The 19,279-nt window shown below is 29.9% G+C and overlaps 5 protein-coding genes and 1 pseudogene across 11 annotated transcripts in view; 4 read left to right on the forward strand and 2 right to left on the reverse strand.

Moving 5' to 3' along the window:
- LOC125827363 (tubulin beta-2 chain) overlaps positions 1 to 19,279 on the forward strand; it is a 461,890-nt gene that overhangs the window by 372,657 nt on the left and 69,954 nt on the right. The gene's annotated exons all lie outside the window — the stretch shown is intronic.
- The window catches only part of LOC125827362 (GDP-Man:Man(3)GlcNAc(2)-PP-Dol alpha-1,2-mannosyltransferase), a 267,662-nt gene that overhangs the window by 34,988 nt on the left and 213,395 nt on the right, over positions 1 to 19,279 (reverse strand). The gene's annotated exons all lie outside the window — the stretch shown is intronic.
- On the forward strand, positions 2,521 to 3,186 carry LOC125827462 (uncharacterized). The gene has a single exon (XM_049506777.1). It carries the CDS (start codon positions 2,521 to 2,523, stop codon positions 3,184 to 3,186), a length of 666 nt encoding a protein of 221 aa, XP_049362734.1.
- On the reverse strand, positions 4,514 to 4,626 carry LOC125827424 (dolichyl-diphosphooligosaccharide--protein glycosyltransferase subunit 4A-like; annotated as a pseudogene).
- On the forward strand, positions 5,267 to 6,190 carry LOC125827407 (uncharacterized). The gene has a single exon (XM_049506723.1). It carries the CDS (start codon positions 5,493 to 5,495, stop codon positions 6,147 to 6,149), a length of 657 nt encoding a protein of 218 aa, XP_049362680.1. The 5' UTR covers positions 5,267 to 5,492; the 3' UTR covers positions 6,150 to 6,190.
- On the forward strand, positions 16,725 to 17,706 carry LOC125827385 (transcription factor DIVARICATA-like). Its single transcript, XM_049506701.1, has 2 exons — positions 16,725 to 17,209; positions 17,319 to 17,706. Exons 1-2 carry the CDS (start codon positions 16,740 to 16,742, stop codon positions 17,704 to 17,706), a joined length of 858 nt encoding a protein of 285 aa, XP_049362658.1. The 5' UTR covers positions 16,725 to 16,739.

Consider the following 19,279-nt stretch of genomic DNA (forward strand, 5'->3'; position numbering starts at 1 on the left):
TTATATTATATTGATAACACTCTTCAAAAAATTTATTTCTTAATGTAAATTCATATCTCACTTTTTTGTTGATAATAGTAGTTTATTGTGTTTGTGGGCTATAATATTTTAAAACACAAAAGCATGAAATGAGTCGATGGATATTGATATGCTACTTAAAGAAATACGTACATATACTTTCATAGTTTGGTGGAGCAATTTTTACTAACAAAAATGATAGAACATGAAAATGAAAAGTTAATTTATAATTTTGAAAATACAATTGGTTTTATTAAAAATAAATTATTTATTAATGTGTAAAATTGCAGTCTTTAAAATTTTCATTTTTGTTGTTTTTGAGGAGATTTCAAGTTGTTTATTAATAAGTGAAGTTGCAGTCTTTATATTTTTAATTTTTGTTGTTTTCCAGGAGTTTTCAAGTTATTTCAAAATTGCGTTAATTTATAATTTTGAAAATACAGTTAGTTTCTTTGCTTTCTATTTACTTATAATAGAATATTTGTCTCAATAACTCTATTTTTATTGTCTTCATTTTCTACAATTAATTTCTTTATTAGTGTAAGAATGTACAAATATAACTCATATTATGTTACAGAATTTATTATATTGAATGTAATATTTATTTAAAACGTGAAATATACTTTTTAATATTTTTGTGTTTAAGCGAAGCAAAATTAAAAGAAATAGGAATTTGTATGTGTAATTTTTTTGAATCTTTTTTGCGTAGTTAATTCTCTTTTTTGTTCTGCTTTATGTTTATTTTTGAATTTATTTTCTTATATTCTTTTGTTTTCCCAATATAAGTTGTCCCAAAAAGTAACTGGATATCTGAACTTAAATATAATAATATATTAAGATATGGAAACTAACTAATTAAGATTATTATTTTTCATCATTTAGATATGTAAACTTATTTTTATTTAAAATGCTTTGTGTACAACTTGGTAGTGCCGTGTTCGTCCTCTAAAGTGTCACTTCTAATAAGGAGAAATATAGTAGTATTTTTTAATGTTTTATCGTAACGATAAATAGGGTTAATGAGAAATAGTTTTTTTATCTCTAAAGTAGAAGAGATGAGATCTCTTTGCACTTTACCATCTTCAGATTCTACTTTATAAGACTACAGTAAATATATTTATTATTGTTGTTGTTCACTATCACAAACAAAGATCTTCGCTACCGTGAACCAATTAAAAAATTGTGTTAAGTCCCCACGCGTCTATAAACTTGGTCCAATATGATTGGCTATTCAATATCTTTCACTTTTGTATAAATACCTATACTATAGTTCTTTCTCATCAAACCACGTCCACTATTTAGGCAAATTTTATTTTCTTGATTTGCCTACCACTGATTTCTTCCATTGCTTTCTAAATTTTTATTTAAATCTCTGTATGGTTATACATTTTTTCTTTTTAATGGTTTTCAAATTTTGTCATCTAATAGTGAAGAATTTATCTTTCAAATTTCTTTATTATTGAAATTTTGTTGTCTGTAATCACCATTTGTTTTTTAGGGTTGTTTTGAATTTAAAACAAAAGGGTAAAATCTAAATGGGTCTACAATACAATTCCTAGAAATCCAACTTGAAAAATTATGTTAAAAATGGAAAATAAAAACTGAAATAAATTTAATTGAGAGTTATCCTCCGTCTATTCCATTTTATGTGACACTTTTTATTTTTCGAGAATCAAATAGTTTAAGTTTGACCGAAAATTTGCGCATGATATCTTCAATTTTTTAAAAATGGAATTTATATATTTTTAAACTACGTAAATATCAAAGTATTATAAGTCACAATAATTAATAATTCAAAATATTTTAAAGATCTATAAAAAATGTAATTTCAAAGATTAACTAAAGAGAGAGTAAAAGGGGAGAATGGAAAGTAGAAAAAAGGAAAAAAAAACGAATATATAGAGAGAAACTGAGGAAAAAAGTCAGAAAAGTAATTCTTCATGCGGGTTGTTGTATATGTAGAAAGACACGTGTACAATTAATGAGGCACAATTAATTTTATAGTACAATTTGAAATGATTTATGTACAACTTGGTAGTACCGTGTTCGTCCTTTAAAGTGTCAACTCTAATAAGGAGTAAAATGAGTAATAATAATAATTCTAATAAGGAGTAATGAGTAATAATAATAATTGCAATGTTAGTCCTTGTAAGTAATGAGTAATAATAATAATTGCAATGTTAGTCCTTGTAAGTAATGAGTAATAATAATAATTGCAATGTTAGTCCTTGTAAGTAATGAGTAATAATAATAATTGCAATGTTAGTCCTTGTAATTGTCATTTATAAAAGTTAATGTACAATTCTTTTTGCACGTTGTACAACTAATTTAATGCAGTCAAAAGTTAATGTACAAAATTCTATGCATGCTGTACAACTAATTTAATGCATTGTTAGTCCTCTAAGTCTCATTTCTAAATAAGAGTAATATATATATCCTGCTTCAACAAGGGTATTTTTGAATTATTTTTTTTTTAAAAAAAGTTCTTTCTTGAGAGTGAAAATGTCATTGTCAGAGCGCTTGCCCCTTTCTTGGCTAGTCCAAGCGAGCACTTACAATGTGAAAATTGGTGAGGAGACTGTCATCACAACCGTTACTGACCACGAAGCTATCGCGATCAGTAGCATCTCGGCACTTAAGAGTGAATTGAGAACTCTAGATCCATTTGTTGGAATCGATGTTGTAAAAAATGGAAATCTGTTGCTGTTTCATGTGAAAAAACGGTGCCTAATTATTCAATTTAATCGCATGATGAAGTTGGATAATCTAACTGATATTCCTCCTTCTCTTCAAGAGTTTCTGTGTGACGAAACTATCACTTTTATAGGCCCAAAAAACATTAGCCCGAATTCTATTGAGTCATCATATATAGTTGGAAGTAGCAGCCAAAGATTAAAATTTACTAGAGTTGTAGATGTTGGTTATTTGACTGGTAAGCTTTGTAAGAAGCCAGATCTGCTGAGTAGTACACTAGAAGAGTTGATGGGTAGAGTTGGCATTGATATTAAGAAGCCTATCATTAGTGAACGTTCAATGCGTCCTGATTGGCAATCGTCTTCGGTTTTATCGGAGGAGGAGGTGAAATTGGCGATGTATAAAGTTCATTCATGCTATCAAATTGCAACCAAGTTAATTACTGATGCGACAAGTGCAACTGCAAATCAGTAGTAACTTGATCTGGTTCTGTAGTACTGTTATTTATGAATTCGACTCCTCTCCATGTCTTTATTTCTTCAAGTTCTTATTTGGATGTGCTACCATTGCAATGTTAGGTTGCTGAGTCCTCTCTTTGTTAGGCATCTTTTGTATTCTGGAAATCTATGGACATCCTTTCCTAAATAATGTTGGACAACCTTGCGTTAGTGCGTAACCATGCATCAATGTCAATGATACTTTTAAAGAAGACACTGTTTGGTAATTTTCCTATTTTTGATTACAAGTTTCTTGAAAAATGAACAAAATGACTTTCCTAATAAAAAATAAAAGTACGGAAATTTCAAATTTATTGTCTCCTCTCCACCCACCTAATTTTCCAACGTCCACAACAGTTTGTGTTTGTGCTTATCTTTTCATCTAGATTATTTCCCTTCTTTTCCTTGGTCATCCAGACATCTTTTTGTACCTAGGTGGCAAGACAATTTCTTCCAAAAGAAATTCGGTACTGACCAATCGTCTTATTCGGCATTGGAACCATTTGAACTTCATACGTGTTTTCTAATGCAGCTGATTTGTAGTAATCAGAGCAGTAGGAATGTATCTCTCTAATATTTTTGCTCTTCACAACAACAATTGCGTACGCACAATGTATCTCGTTATGCTGAAATCTCCCACAATTACATATTTTTTTCTCAAGGCAAACAATGTATCTTCGCCCACCTTTATACACTGAATAAATAAATTTAGAAGATGGAACAACCTGTGCACATTTGAAAGTTAGAGATACATCACATATCAATTAATTCAATTTAAGATACACAACAACCTAATGATAACTAACTCCAGATACACCATAGTTTATAAATTGGTACATACCTTCATATATTGATAAAGAAATTCATATATTGATACATAAAAAAAATAAAAAATCACATGTATCTAATACGTTATAGTAACAACACACTAACTCACATATACATTCAAACTAGAATTAAATCAAGTTGAAATCAGTAATGTATCATGATTTATATATGCATATACAAATTCAAAAATCAAAAAAGAAATTCACATGTATCTGATACTTTATATTAACATTACAGTAACTCACAAATCTGCAAACCCATTACATATACGTCAAAGTTTTAATGTACCAAGTTCTAACCATTAATGTATCATGACTTATCGATCAATATACAAATTCATGAATGACAAAATAATGATTAAAGCACAAGAATATGTGTTGCATATCTTTTGTTATCAGATCTTTTAACTCGGAAATTAAAGCTATAAAAAATAAACATAACTATTTTTGCCCAACCTAATTATAAAATAACAACTTTCAATTGCCTTCATATTTGGGATCTGCCATCACACAATGATAAGCAACCACCAACACAAAACAAAGATACCAAGAAAGGTGGCAAAGAAACCCAGGTCCTGGTTGTTAATCATAGTGAGATTTGTGTAGAATTCGAAGAACCCAAAAAGTACGATCTTCGATTTTTTCTTTCTTCGAGAGTGTCAGTCAAAAATCAAAATATTCATTATGTATCTTATCAAATTTTCAACAAAAATTTTAAATCCTACTCGAAAGTTTCTTCGCTGAAACAGGGACAAAGATGAACATGGATTTTGAATTGGTCTATTATTTTAGGATTTACATTTCTTTGATTGACACGGTAAAAAGGAATTAAATAGCATAAATTATGAGATTTTGATTTGATTTTCTATTTTGTTTCCCTTTTTAACGCAACAGCCACATATATAATGTATCACAATTAATATATCTAGACAACCAATTATGTATTCGAATGTCTGATATTTTAAAAAAAATTTATAAAATAGAAAAGAGTAGGAATATACTTTACATTTTTGAAGCAATAAATAAAGGTGGAACAACATTTTGTAAGTGTCCCAGCAATAAAAGGTCACCGACTACTTGCACGAAAATATCGAATCCCACTAATGTGGACATGGAAAAACCAAAGGCACTAAGAAAATCAAATCCCTTATACCCCACGTACTCTCACTCTCTTCCTCCCTCAGCAAACCCACGCGCGCCTCTTTTCTTCCTTTTCTTTTCCCTCAAGCGATTCCTTCGGTAATATCTCTCCAATTTTCCGTTTTACTTTTCGAAATTCATCTCAAATTCGTACCGATCTTACGCACAGCTCACCCAAATATCCGTCCAGAAATTTTGAAATTCTTCGTATTTTGCTCAGAAATCCAAGGATTTTTCATCCTATAAATACTTCCTTTGTTGCCGCCTAAAAATCGGAGCGCATTTTTTTCGGAGACAATGTATTAAGAGTGAAAAAATGTCAGAGCGCTTGCCCCTTTCTTGGCTGGTCCAAGCGAGCACTTTCAATGTGAAAATTGGTGAAGAGACTGTCATCACAACCGTCACTGACCGGGAAGCTATGGCGATCAGTAGCATCTCGGCACTTAAGAGTGAATTGAAAACTCCAGATCCATTTGTTGGAATCGATGTTGTGAATAATGGAGATCTGTTGCTGTTTCATGTGAAAAATCGGTGCCTAATTATTCAATTTAATCGGATGATGCTCTTGGATTATCTAACTGATATCCCCTCTTCTCTTCAGGAGTTTCTGCTGGACAAAAGTATCACTTTTATAGGCCCTAGAAACATGAGCCAGATGTCTATTGGGTCATCTATATCTGGAAGGAGCAGCGAAAAAATAGTATTTAATAGAATTGTTGATGTTGGTTATTTGAGTGGTAAGCTTTGTAGGAAGCCAGATCTGCTGAGTAGTACACTAGAAGAGTTGTTGGGTAGAGTTGGCATTGATATCAAGAAGCCTGTGATTAGTGAAGGTTCAATGCGTCCTGATTGGCAATCGTCTTCGGTTCTATCGGAGGAGGAGGTGAAATATGTGATGTATGAAGTTCATTCATGCTATCAAATTGCAAACAAGCTAATTACTGATGCGACAAGTGCAACTGCAAGTGAGTAGTAATAAGTATAACTTGATTTGGCTCTCTAGTGTTGTTATTTATGTTTATTTCTTCATTAGCAGCTCAAGTACGGAGTGGAAATTCGCATAAATCCGTGAAGACTCTGCATAGTAAAATTCTTATTTCAACCCATTCCGCATAATTCTTTGAATACTAAAAATGAAATTTATAAAATTCTTTTTTATTTTTTTGTGAGGATTAGATACGTCTCATTTAAAGGAATTCACGTCAGTGTCTAATATTTATACACAACAAACTTTATTTTTTTTGTAAATGAAATCGCATTCTCAGGCAAAAACTATCCAACATAAGCATCCAATGCCACCAAAACTATAGAATCAATTCTCTTTCAAATGTTATTGAAGATGGAATAATTTCTTTGAGATATTAAGTACAATATTTTTCCAACATTAACTCACCCAGTAATCCTTTAATTTTTACAACACAACTACCCAATACAAACAACTACTCTACTGTGTTCACTCCCCAAGACAACTCCCCTTATAACTCAAGGTTCCTTTTGATAAAGAAAATTTGCGGGACTTGTCAAGTTGATTAGAGCTACATAGAAAAGTTAGCTTAAAATGAGAAGAAGGTAAACTAGAGGAAATAGGTAGTAGTTAAGTCTGAAAACAGAGTACAATATCATAAGTATTTGTGAATTCGATAGTCGACTTTTAGATCACTTTATCATTTGTACAATCGCGTATATTTGCGTGTGGTTTAGGAGCAACAGAAACAAAGACAATTATTACATGGTGTTACATTCCCAATTAATGTTAGACAATCCTTGTGGAATCGTGAATGTGAATTATACTTGCTCCCTCTCTTTGTCTATCTTTACTTGTTTATTATACTATTTTGGGATGTCCGACATTACTTGTCCAGTTTATAAAACCAATGAATAATTTATCATTTTGTGTCTATGGAAATTGATATTGTAAATAATGGAGATCTGTTGCTGTTTTAAGAAGACAAAGATGCTGTGTAGTACACTAGAAGTGTTGTTGGGTGAAGTTGGCATCGATGTTATGAAGCCTGTCATTAGTGAAGGTTCAATTCGTCTTAATTGGCAATCGAGGAGGTGAAATTGGCGATGTATCAAGTTCATTCATGCTATCAAATTGTAACCAAGCTTACTGATGCAAAAAGTGCAACTGCACAGCGTGCGTAGTACTTAATTTTGTTATTTTAATGTTGTTATCTATGGATTTTGTTCTATCTCTTCAACTTCTTATTTGGATGCTTGAGATGTGTCATATTTTTATATTAATGGTTGTAATTAGGTTAATTGAAGCAAGGGTTTAATAATTGTTTGAATATATTTTCATATTACATTTCTGAACTTCCTGGATTAGTCCTCTTTCCAGATTTTTGAAGTTACAATGATCCGTCTTTGAGTAGTCATATACATATACCATTGTTTTATGGAAAAATATCTCATTACATAAATATTCCTACCATATTTACTAATTCTCTTTATAATTTGAAACAATTAAATATTGCCGTACTAATTAATAATTTCATACCAGCTGGGGCGGACCCACGCTGAGCGAATGGGTGTCGTCACCCTTTCGTCAGAATTTTTTTTACTAAATATATATATTAATACTATGTTTCGAGGGATATGTATAACAAAATGACACTATTTGACAACAATAGTCTAGTGCTGGTTCATCGTCCACTTTTAGTGTTTGAGGTTGTGGGTTTAAACTTCAATTTAAGCTTATTTTTGCAAAATATAACAGACTGAGCTTTAGATGGCGAATTCAAACCTCATTATAAGCTTATTTTTGCAAAACATAACGTACTCATTGTAAAATATGTGGTTAATTAAGTAGTATCGAACCCTAGACCTCCTCTAGTTTAAAACTAATCTAAACCAATGAGTTAAGGATGTAATTTATTTATAAGTGTGATAGTTTAATTTTTAACTTGCCTTCTATAAATATCGACACTGCTTACTTAAGTTTCATATATGACAATTAACTTGGATACAATTTATCTAGAACCCTGATTTTAACCCATGTATCCAAGATACATGTACATGTATTCAAAGTCCAAATTCTGATAAGATTCGTAATATTGTAAACACATGAAATGAAATAATTTACTCTCAAACTAGTGAGATTTGTGTCGTTTATCCTTTTAACTAGTATATATATGGGAAAAATTTGGGCTAAGCCCTAAAACTACCTTATGGGGCTCTACCGAGAAGAGAGAATGGACTTATATAGAAGAGTTCCATATGAATGGTGCTTCCTCCTTAATTAGTGTGGGCTTCTCAATTCTCATCACTCATAAGTGTTTAGACAAATCAATGTACCTTGAGTGGATAATCTTTCTCTTGTTTAAAATAGTTTATAATTCAAAAAGAAATGATCGATAGTATTGTCGAATTAACCACAATAACAAACACAATTGAAAATAGTTTATGAGACTTTTTTTTTCTCACAAGTATCTCAGGAGATAATTTATCATTTAGGGCTTGTTTGATATAAAGAATAAGGAATAATTAATTTAACATGAGTTTATCTCATGTTTGATTGGATAAAATCATGAAATAAATTATCGCAAAATTAGTTATCCAAAAATCGTAGTGTTTCTTTTTATCCCACATTGAGGGTGGGGTAACAATAATGGAATAACTTAGTTACAAGTTACAATCAAACGAGTCCCTTGAATTCGTCTTCCTTCCTCAAAAGAAAATATTAAAATAGAAAAACAAAAAATTAGTCCAAGCTAAGCCATTATATTCCAATTTATATGACTTGTTTAATTTCCTTTTGTATTCCGTTAAAAAAAAAAGATATATTTTTATATTTACTAACAATTTAACTTTAAAATCTCTATTTACCATTAGTGAAATTATTTATGTCATACAAATATCTATGACTTATGTTAGATCACAAATTTCAAAAATATTTCTCTCTTTCTTAAAATAAATATCAATTCAAACTAACTCATATGATTTGAGACAGTGAAAGTATATATATACATGGATTTGTTTGGGGACATTACAGTATATATTAGTTGTGTATTGGTTGGTGTCCCCATGAGTTCATGAGTCGTTCATGTATTAACCACATGCACTCTTTTGGGGAAGATGGTAAGCAAAGAATCTTTCTATTTATAGAAACTCAAACTTTTAAAAAATATAAAAATAAATAAATTAGTACTCTTAATTTTCCCAGACACACAAAGTCAGCAATAAACATTCTTCGTTTGTTGAAATGGGAAAATAAACATATAATTAAGATTTCCAATGCATATCTATTACTCTTTCCGTCCACTTTTATTTATTATGTTACGGTTTTCAAAAGTCAATTTGATTAATATTCAAAATTAAATTAGGTTACACTAATTTGATATTTTAAAAAAATAATAAGATATTCAAAAACTATACGAAAAACTATAAATTATAATTTTTTGCATATCAATTTGATGAAAAAATACTTCGTAAAATATTAGTCAAATATTTTTATAGTTTTACTCTAAAAAAAACTATGACAATTAAAAGTGGACGAAGGTAGTACTCCTTTCGTCCACTTTTAGTTGTTTACTGTATTAAAAATAGGTGTTCATGTTCTACTTTACCCTTAATACTATTAATTATTTATTTTCTAAATTATTTTTTCAAGACCTAAAACTACACATCAAATAATATGAGTATTGTGATAAAGTATTCATATTTTATTATTTTTAAGAAACGTGTAACGTCCAAAGTGGACAAATAAAAGTGAACCAAGTAAGTACTTTATCATTTTATAATTTATTTTACCCTTAGTACTGCATATTAATTATTTCAAATTCATTTCCCAGTAAGTGAGATGACTTGTAATAATTAGAGGTTATACAATAAAATTATCATTTTATTTATGCCTTTTTAAGGGTGTGTCAAGTTAAATATGAACGGAGAAAATAATTAGTTTAACAAGCTAATTAATCACATATTCACAGTACTAGCTAGGCAATCTTCATGGTTAATTAAGAGATTATATATGATGAGATGAGATGCGACTCCCACTATAATCCACTGAGCTCGACATAAACCCATTGTAATTTACTTTTCTGTGTTCATTTAAAAAAGACATGACTAATTTTGTATAGTAAGTTTCTTGACAGAAGAAGAAAAATATAAATTGATTTATACATCATGATTCATGACAATTAGGTATTAGCAACGTCCAATGAAGGTTGTGAATTTGTTATCGTCTGATCAGGTGATAAGTAATTTTTCATTTAATAAAAAAGTAAAAGGAGCAGATTAAAGCAGATAAGACAAGCCTTGACCAGCTTTAATGACCTGTCATGCATAATTTAAGATCATTATATGAATTTCATAAACTTTAAATTCTCCATTTTTTTAATACATATGCTAACAACATATTGAATTATGTGATACAAGTACGAAACAAAGTGAAGACTAGTAAAGCTTTTGTTTTAAGCCTCAAAAAGCTTTGGGGCCCTAAAAATTTTGTAATATTGATTTATCAATTTATTTTTACTTTAAAAAATATTGAAAGTTACACGGAAGAAAAGAGTGCAAAATCTTTATAAAAATAAATACAAATAAAATTGTTTTTGTTTTCAATGATAAAAATATTTTAGACCTTAAATTAAACCATTCAAATATTCATATTATTAGATAAATTTATTATGCAAAAAAATCTAACGTAGTAAATTACATACACTTATTAACTTCAAATAACTTTAATAATATTATAGGTATCAGATTCTTGTTATTAACTTAAAAATAGTATATATATATATATATATATATATATAATAATAATATTATAGGTATCAGATTCTTGTTATTAACTTAAAAATAGTGTATATATATATATAGTTTTTGACCAAATGGTCCGGATACAAAATTAAACATTTTTTTCAAAATTAGTCAAAAAAATGTGTACCAATTGTGTAGTGAACAAACATCGTATCATCAAGACTAATTTTAATAACATGTATAAAAAAAGATCCGTATCAACTAAGTACATTCTAAACGATTCAATGCTTGATGAATGACATGAATTGATAGTAAATTCGTATTATGATATTTTGTGCAATGAAATGCGTTGGAGCAACATCAGATTCATCAAAGACTTTCTATGATCGTAGACAGAATCAAAGATTTTTGTGGGATGAATCAATGAATCAGATGTTGTTCCTACGCATGTCATTGCATAAAAGGAAATGGGAACAACTTTTTTTTAGAAGGTAATCAACTTTAGGAATGCTGCCAATTAAATAGGTACAGTTGGACCCAACTACCCTTGTATCATTTGATTCTTGTATTTTATTTTATATTTTTGGCTTCTGCATGTGTAGTTTTTTCTCTTTTTTTTTTTTTTTCTTTTTACTGTTTATTTTTGGTTGAGCAAGTCCAATTATATACAAGCATGTTACCGACCACATCAAGCAATCCTTTCACATAATGCAAACCCTTTATTTAATAGTATCAACATATAAATATTGACACATCACATTTGTTTCCAATTATTTTCCCTCAATTCCAATTTCGTACATTTTACGTACATTTCATTAATTAATTTATTTATTTATTTTATCTATCATCATTAGCTTTAAATTTAACATACACTTTTTGCGTTTCAAATAGAATTCTTGAAATAATCCTGAAATTATTTTTGGATAATTAATATAAGTCACTGATTTAAGTTGTATATCAATCGGTGAAACTCATATTAAAATAGTTAAGCTATTTATATCATACACTGTTAAAATGTGGGATAGTCCATACTCCATACAATCATTTCGAAAAAGAATATATGGTTTCAAATAATTCAAGACAATCATCTCATGATAACATAATCATGACAGAAAATATTTTACATGTACTACTAAATTAACCCTCATGTGGATTCGCTTCTAATTGGAAGATAATCAAAAGAGTACTTTGTAATGGGACCTTCTTGACACTAAATGGTCGTTTGAACGATCACTACAACAAAAACAACTTTTAGCGGCAATAAATGTAGACATTAATAAAGAGTGTTAAAGTCTTTACCGGCATTAGTTAAGTGACATTAGAACCAATGTCGCTAAAGGAATTAGAGACATATACCAAGAGTGCTAATTGCTGCTAAAGATACATATTTAACGGCAATTAATAAGCTATTATCGTTAATTAATTACCGCCAATGATCATTTTTGATGTAGTGAATGTACTAGTTATGATTTTATTTTTTAAATATAAAGTACATAATTAATACATAACAAATCATGATATTAGTAATATAAATTATTAAAATATAAATAAGTATGGTTAAAAATAAAATAATTTATACACCAAATTAAACATTGAATAAAACATAATCTCAACGTGATTAATCTGAACATTACCAATTTCAATATAACCAACACACTCTATTAAATACTTTTCTGATACACTCTACCAAATGACTTTCGAATGGAATAAAATTAGAGTACTTTTTTGATACACTCTACCAAATGACTTCAGAACAGAATAGAATATTAATTAGTCTTTTTATCAAGGTAAAATGTCAACTTCTATAAGAAATATTTTAGTTGAAAAAATATCTATTTGAAACAAATTAAGTAAAAAATTTCTCCATTTCAAAATAATTATTACTTTAGTAAAAAAAAAATCGTCCCACAATAAATTTTACTTTAGAAATTTAAGATAAAAATTAGTATATTGTTTCAACTATATTTTTATACTTCATCTTATTAATAGTGTTCATTTTTCAAGAGACATTTATAATACAAGAATAGCTTAGTAAATTACATATCATATTAATAAAAAATTTGATTAACGTATCATGAAAATGACACTTATTTGAGACGGAGGAGTATATATCTTCTTCATAGGAAAGTGTTGTGTGTGTGAGAGAGAGACCCAATAATTATGGCCAATCACTAAGAAACAACGGATCTCCTAACGCAGTCACAATCCATTGACATGTAGACAAGAATCAATAATTCATCAAATTCAAAAGTTGATTAAAGAAGCCAAGAAGGTAGTAAATTACTTTTTCAATATATCTTTTTTAATTAATAATTTAAACAAATTTCTAAAGAGCTTTTGGATACTTTTTTTAAGGTCAAAAGTGTTGTCAACACGGCAAAACATGTTAAATTTGAATTTTTGTTAGGTAAAATGGTCTGATGGACTCTTATATTTGTATGAGTTTGCATTCTGGGCCTTTTACTTAATCCTTTGTCAACTAAACCCCTAAATCCATTGAAATTTGGTATTTTGAACCCCTTTTTCATAAGGTCAATGGTACGTGTAATATAACCACTACACCTCAAATTTCACGTCATTTTTAATTGCCACATAGAAAATAAAGTGGAAAAATTAAATTAAACTCCCTAAATTTTATTTGAGAAATCATTTTCTCTTTCTTCCAATTTTTTCCCCAATTTCTCTCCTTTCTCTTCTCTCATTCCAATGCTCTCACAAGTAAAATGCAGCATCAATAAGACATTTGTCGCCTCCGCAGTGTGGTGGTGGAGCTACCACTCAAAGATGAAAACAATGTTCTTGAGATGAGGGATATGTTCTTGTCATGTGAAGATTTACAAAAATTGGAATGATTGATATTGTTCGGCTCTGGCGATGTTGAGTAGGTTGGAGGATACGCTATTACTTGTTGAAGAGTAAGATCGATAAGTTCATTCATTTTTTTGTGGAACAATAGGAGGAATTTGTATTTGTGAAGACCCTTTCGTAAAGTGATAAAGAATAAATTTGCATAAGAAATGATGAGCTCTTTGAAGAAGATGGAAGACAACACACAACAACCAAAACGAAATGAGGGGAAAAAAATGAAAGAAAGATTTGAAGAGTAGAAAAGCAAAAAAAAAAGCTTCTTTTTGTTCAACAATGGTGAATGCATAAATGGAGAAGAAGATGACTCTTGATTAGGTCAAAAATTGTCATTTCTTGTCTTTTTCGAAGGCCTCACGCGCGTAAAATATGTGTATCACACGCACTTTAGATAAAAATGCCACATAGGATGACAGGTCAAAAAAGGGGTTCAAAATACCAAATTTCAATGGTTTAGGGGTTCAGTTGACAAATAGTTAAGTAAAAGGGCCCAGAATACAAACTCATACAAGTATAAGGGTCCATCAGACCATTTCGCCTTTTTGTTAATAGACTATTTTTGAGGTTATTAGTGTAAATCATTTAATCTGTTCAATCTAGTACATTTAAAAATTGAAATGACATGCCATTTAAATTGATCCATAAAAAACTTTGTTGTGATAAGATATATGTTTGAGGGATAAGGGTCTGAAAAATATCCCAACTTTGGTCGGATTTGCTGTTGCGATACTAAACTTTCATGAGGACCTATTACCTCCCTAGACTATTTAATACCATATTTTAAACATATATATTTGCCCACATGGACATAAAAAATAATGCAAAATTATAAATAGTAATGTGTCCACGTGGACACATATATACATTTAAAATAGACTATTAAATAGTTCAGGGAATAAAAAATATGGTATTAAATAGTCTAGGGAGGTAATAGGTCCTTATGAAAGTTTAGTATCGCAACAACAAATCCGACCAAAGTTGGGGTATTTTTCAGACCCTTATTCCTTTTCATTATCAAACAAAAATATTGTTTTGATTAAATACATAAGGAAATTATAAAAATATGTATTAAGATTTAATAAGAGTTGGACAAATTGAGTTATATGGTTATTGAATCACTTATTTATAAATTTTTAGTCCATCTATTAACTCATGTTGGTGAAAATATAATCTTCCAAGTTGAAGTAGTAATATTTTTCTTTTAAGGAGATTCAAGTCAATTGTAATAAAACTTTACTACATCGATCCAATATTAATACTTTTGATTTGTCCCATTTAAGATATATACAATAATTCGATAACATCTATGACTCAAGTAACTCCGAACTAATTGTTAAATCCAAAGCTCCATTAGTAAAAACACTTTTTCAACAAAATAGTATTCTCTTTTAATTTTTTTTGTGTGTGCGCCCGTTCGTGCGTGCGTATGTGTGACACTATTTATTTTTGGACATTCTTAATAAAATTTCTGACTCCGACATTATTTATAAATGGTAAGAATTCTTTGAGAGGATAATTATTAGTAGATTATGACATTAGTGATTACATGTAACATGAAAAAAAATAACTGTCTTATTATTTATACCCACTAAAATAATACTACACTTTAATAAAACCATATACATACTCTATTAACTCTGTTTATTTTAACCTACTCAAATTCAATTCAATTCGTCTATTTAACATCTGTATTAATAACCAAAACAATTCACCTAAAAAGAAAAGAAAAGAAAGAATAACAGTATCAATGCCTATGGAGTCCTGAATTATTTTTTTTGTGTCCCAACAGGCAGCTCTATGGGCAATGACAGGTTGTCCTTTTTGTCTTAAGACTGAGGTCTGAGGATCTCTATCTCTATACACCCAAAATAAACCTCCCACATAAACCAATGACATCTCAACACTATATTTTTTACTCTCTCTATAATACTTTTTTTAAAAAAAAAAAACTTTTTTATTTCAGTTTAAATGGTCGTGTTTGATTGACATAAGAAAAAAAAAATTAAAAAATTAAACTATTTATAAATAATATAAAAAATATGATTCTTTAGATAGTGTGTTACGAATAATATTTATTTTTTTAAAAATTGTCTAAGAAGAAATAGTAACACCATTCTAAGAATACTTAAGGTGAGTTGGCAAATATTTTGTTCTTTATTTCTCAACTGTCATGCCTAATGAAATACCAACATATACATATATATATATATATATATATATATATATATATATATATATATATTTAACTAAGATAAAAATAGAAGAAAAAAATGCTAGCAAATGCACATGCATTTCTTTTAAGGTCGTTCACTATATACTTTTTGATTCCTATTATACACTTTCCAATTTATTATGAAAAAGCAAAGAATCCTTTTATCTATGAACAATTCTTCAATGTCTTGTTTATCATAATATGATTTTTTTTAGCATCGGTAACGAATCACATACATATAATATATTCATATGTAACGATTTTCTATAAAATGGTAACGCAACATATAACTTGTATAAATCTTTTCATTTTCATTCTTTCGTAGAGCTATTTACTTGATCACAAACATTTCTAAAACTCTTCTACAAGAGAGGAAAATAGTTAATTTTTCTGTTTTCTCTAAGTTTGCCCCTTCATTTGTATGCCCTAGTTTTTCTACTACTATATAATAGTAACTCTATTTTCTTCTTTTTTCTATTAGTAGCTTCTCCTATACTTTCTAGTGTAGATTATAGGACACCTAAGACCTCAAATGCTTAATATTTCACTAGCAAGATCTACTTTTTCCCCTTATTTTTCCTTGGGTTTTGGAAAGTTTGGTGGTCATAATTTCTAGATTCCTCACCTTATACTACTTTCCAAAAAGTCTTATTCAGATTCCCATTCTTGATGCCAAAAAAAACACCCATTTCTCATCATTTTTACCAAGAAATTAAAACACATTACACAACTAGCTAGGCTGCCATTTGTAATTTGTAATTTGTAAATGAACAAGAAAACATGAGCAGGGAAATGGGATTTCTTTCTCCTGCTTCTGAAGCAACAACATACCTTAGAAACTCAAATTGGTTATTTGAGGAAAACAAGGAAACAAAATGGACTACTGAAGAAAACAAGATGTTTGAGGACGCGCTCGCGTTGTTTGATAAGGAAACTCCTGATAGATGGTATAATGTAGCAGCAATGATCCCCGGAAAGACGGTGAATGATGTGATCAAACAGTATAGAGAATTGGTTGATGATGTTACTGATATTGAAGCTGGATTAGTACCAGTACCTGGCTACTTGACTACAATTCCTAGTACTAATTCATTCACATTGGATTGGATTAATCATGATCAAGAAGAAGGCGTCCTCCATGACTTCAACAAACCATTCTATGGTCCATCTCATGGCAAGAGAAACACATCAAATCGATTTTCTGAATACGAAAGAAAAAAAGGAATCCCATGGACCGAGGAAGAACACAGGTTAGTTTAGTGACTTTACTGTTATAAAAAATTGAGTTGTGTGACTTTCATGTTACAAATTTTATTAATGCTACGGCAATTTTGAATTTATTTTCTACATTTTGGTCAGGCAATTTCTGTTGGGGCTGAAAAAGTACGGAAAAGGTGACTGGAGAAATATATCTCGCAATTTTGTGACTACAAGAACTCCAACACAAGTAGCGAGTCATGCTCAGAAGTATTTTATCAGACAGCTTTCTGGGGGTAAAGATAAGAGAAGATCAAGTATACATGACATTACCATTGTCAATCTTACAGAAATGAAATCTATATCGCCTGAGAATCATACATCTTCCAATTCCCCTGAAAACTCTGTTCCTTCTCCACAAAAACCGTACAATTTGTCAAATCAAAAAGCAGATATAGGATTCAAAACATATGGACTAAAGTTGCATGAACATGGAATGCATAATGTTATTCTGCAGGGACTTCAGTTTGGTCAGTACAATACTATGTGATATCAATATTTCTTAAGAAAAAACAAAAAACACGCGCTGCTCTGCCTGATCAACTATCTGCTGTCTTTTCGAGTGTTTTAGAGGTTTGATTTAAGTATGTTGGAAGATTAAGATAATTATGTTGCTGCTGCGATAATTCATAGAGTTCAGCAAGCAAATGTACGAGATGTAGAAGGTTTAGTGAGAAGGCTGAGCACTGTTTCGTGTTAATATTACTGGTAATTCAAGATGGTTAGCAATAAGTCAAGTAATTAAAGTTCCTTGAGAATATTGTGGTTGTTTTAGTTTGTAGTATTTCCATGTTTTCATCTCTGTAGAAGAAGCACTATTTTCATCATTCATTTCATCTTGTCCTTTTGCTCATTGTTACTGCAAGGGAAAGGAAGAAAAAATGCAATTGGCATTACGGGGAAGCCCTGGCTAACAACCTTACAAGTTACAACAACATATCTAGTGTACTCTCACCAATAGGCTACAGATAGAGTGGTGTGTACACAGTCTACTCTTACCATAGGCTACGGAGAGAGTGGTGTGTACACAGTCTTGAATCTTACCCTTACCTTGGAAAGGTAGAGAGACTATCTCCGATAGACCTATCCAAGATTGGCAAAACGTAATTTAACTGTAAAGGCAAATTCATAATTTGGGGCTGGTGCCACGATTTCACCTTGTATCAGACACAAGATAATCGAACAGAAAAGGACTAAAAATGTTTTTCTTGAAACATATATACTCCCTCCGTTTCAAAAAAAGAATAACCTTCTTTCGTTTTTAGTCAGTTTAAAAAAGAATGACCTCTTTCTTGTTTTGGTAACATTTTATTTCAACTTTCCACGTGGCATGTTTAAGACCACAAGATTAAAGGACAATTTTGTACATTTGACATAACTTTAATTTAGGATCACAAGATTCAAAAGTCTTGTTTATTTTCTTAAAACTCCGTGTCAAGTCAAACTAGATCATTTTTTTTGAAACGGAGGGAGTAATTGGTAACCTAACAGTAGAAAATAACTTCTTCATGAAAAATAACTTTCGTATTCCGTGGTACCAAATTCACCTCATCCTAAATAATTGTTGAGTCAATATCCACTTCATCAAGCAGCATGCTGGGGTCTGTTTACTTTTCATATGAATCAACTTGACAGAATAAGCTTTTATCTCCCACAGGGGAAGGGTAACTATTACTCCTTTCGTTTCAATTTATTTGTATAATTTTGACTTGAGATGAAGTTTAAAAATGTAAAAAAGACTATTGAATCTTGTAATGTTAAATTAAAGAAACATTGTCTTAAACATGTCAATGAAAAATTAGAATGGACGAGTAGTCAAAAAAAGAAGAAGAAAGAAAAATTTATTTTGAAACAGAAAAGTATGACAAATAAATTGAAACGAAGGTTCATCAACTCTAAACAGGAAATGTTGCCTTCTCAAGATAGTTGATGCTCTCTCTATGTTCTTATCCTTTTTTTATTTTTTAAGCTAAAAAAACAGAGTTAATATTTGAAAGTTCCTGAGCAAATAGTTCAATAAAATTACTTGTAATTAGTGAAAAACTAATCACTTCTATTCATAC

Source organism: Solanum verrucosum, unplaced genomic scaffold (genome assembly GCF_900185275.1).
Source record: "Solanum verrucosum unplaced genomic scaffold, falcon-dt-bn FXZP01000138.1, whole genome shotgun sequence".
NCBI classification, from domain to species: Eukaryota; Viridiplantae; Streptophyta; class Magnoliopsida; order Solanales; family Solanaceae; genus Solanum; species Solanum verrucosum.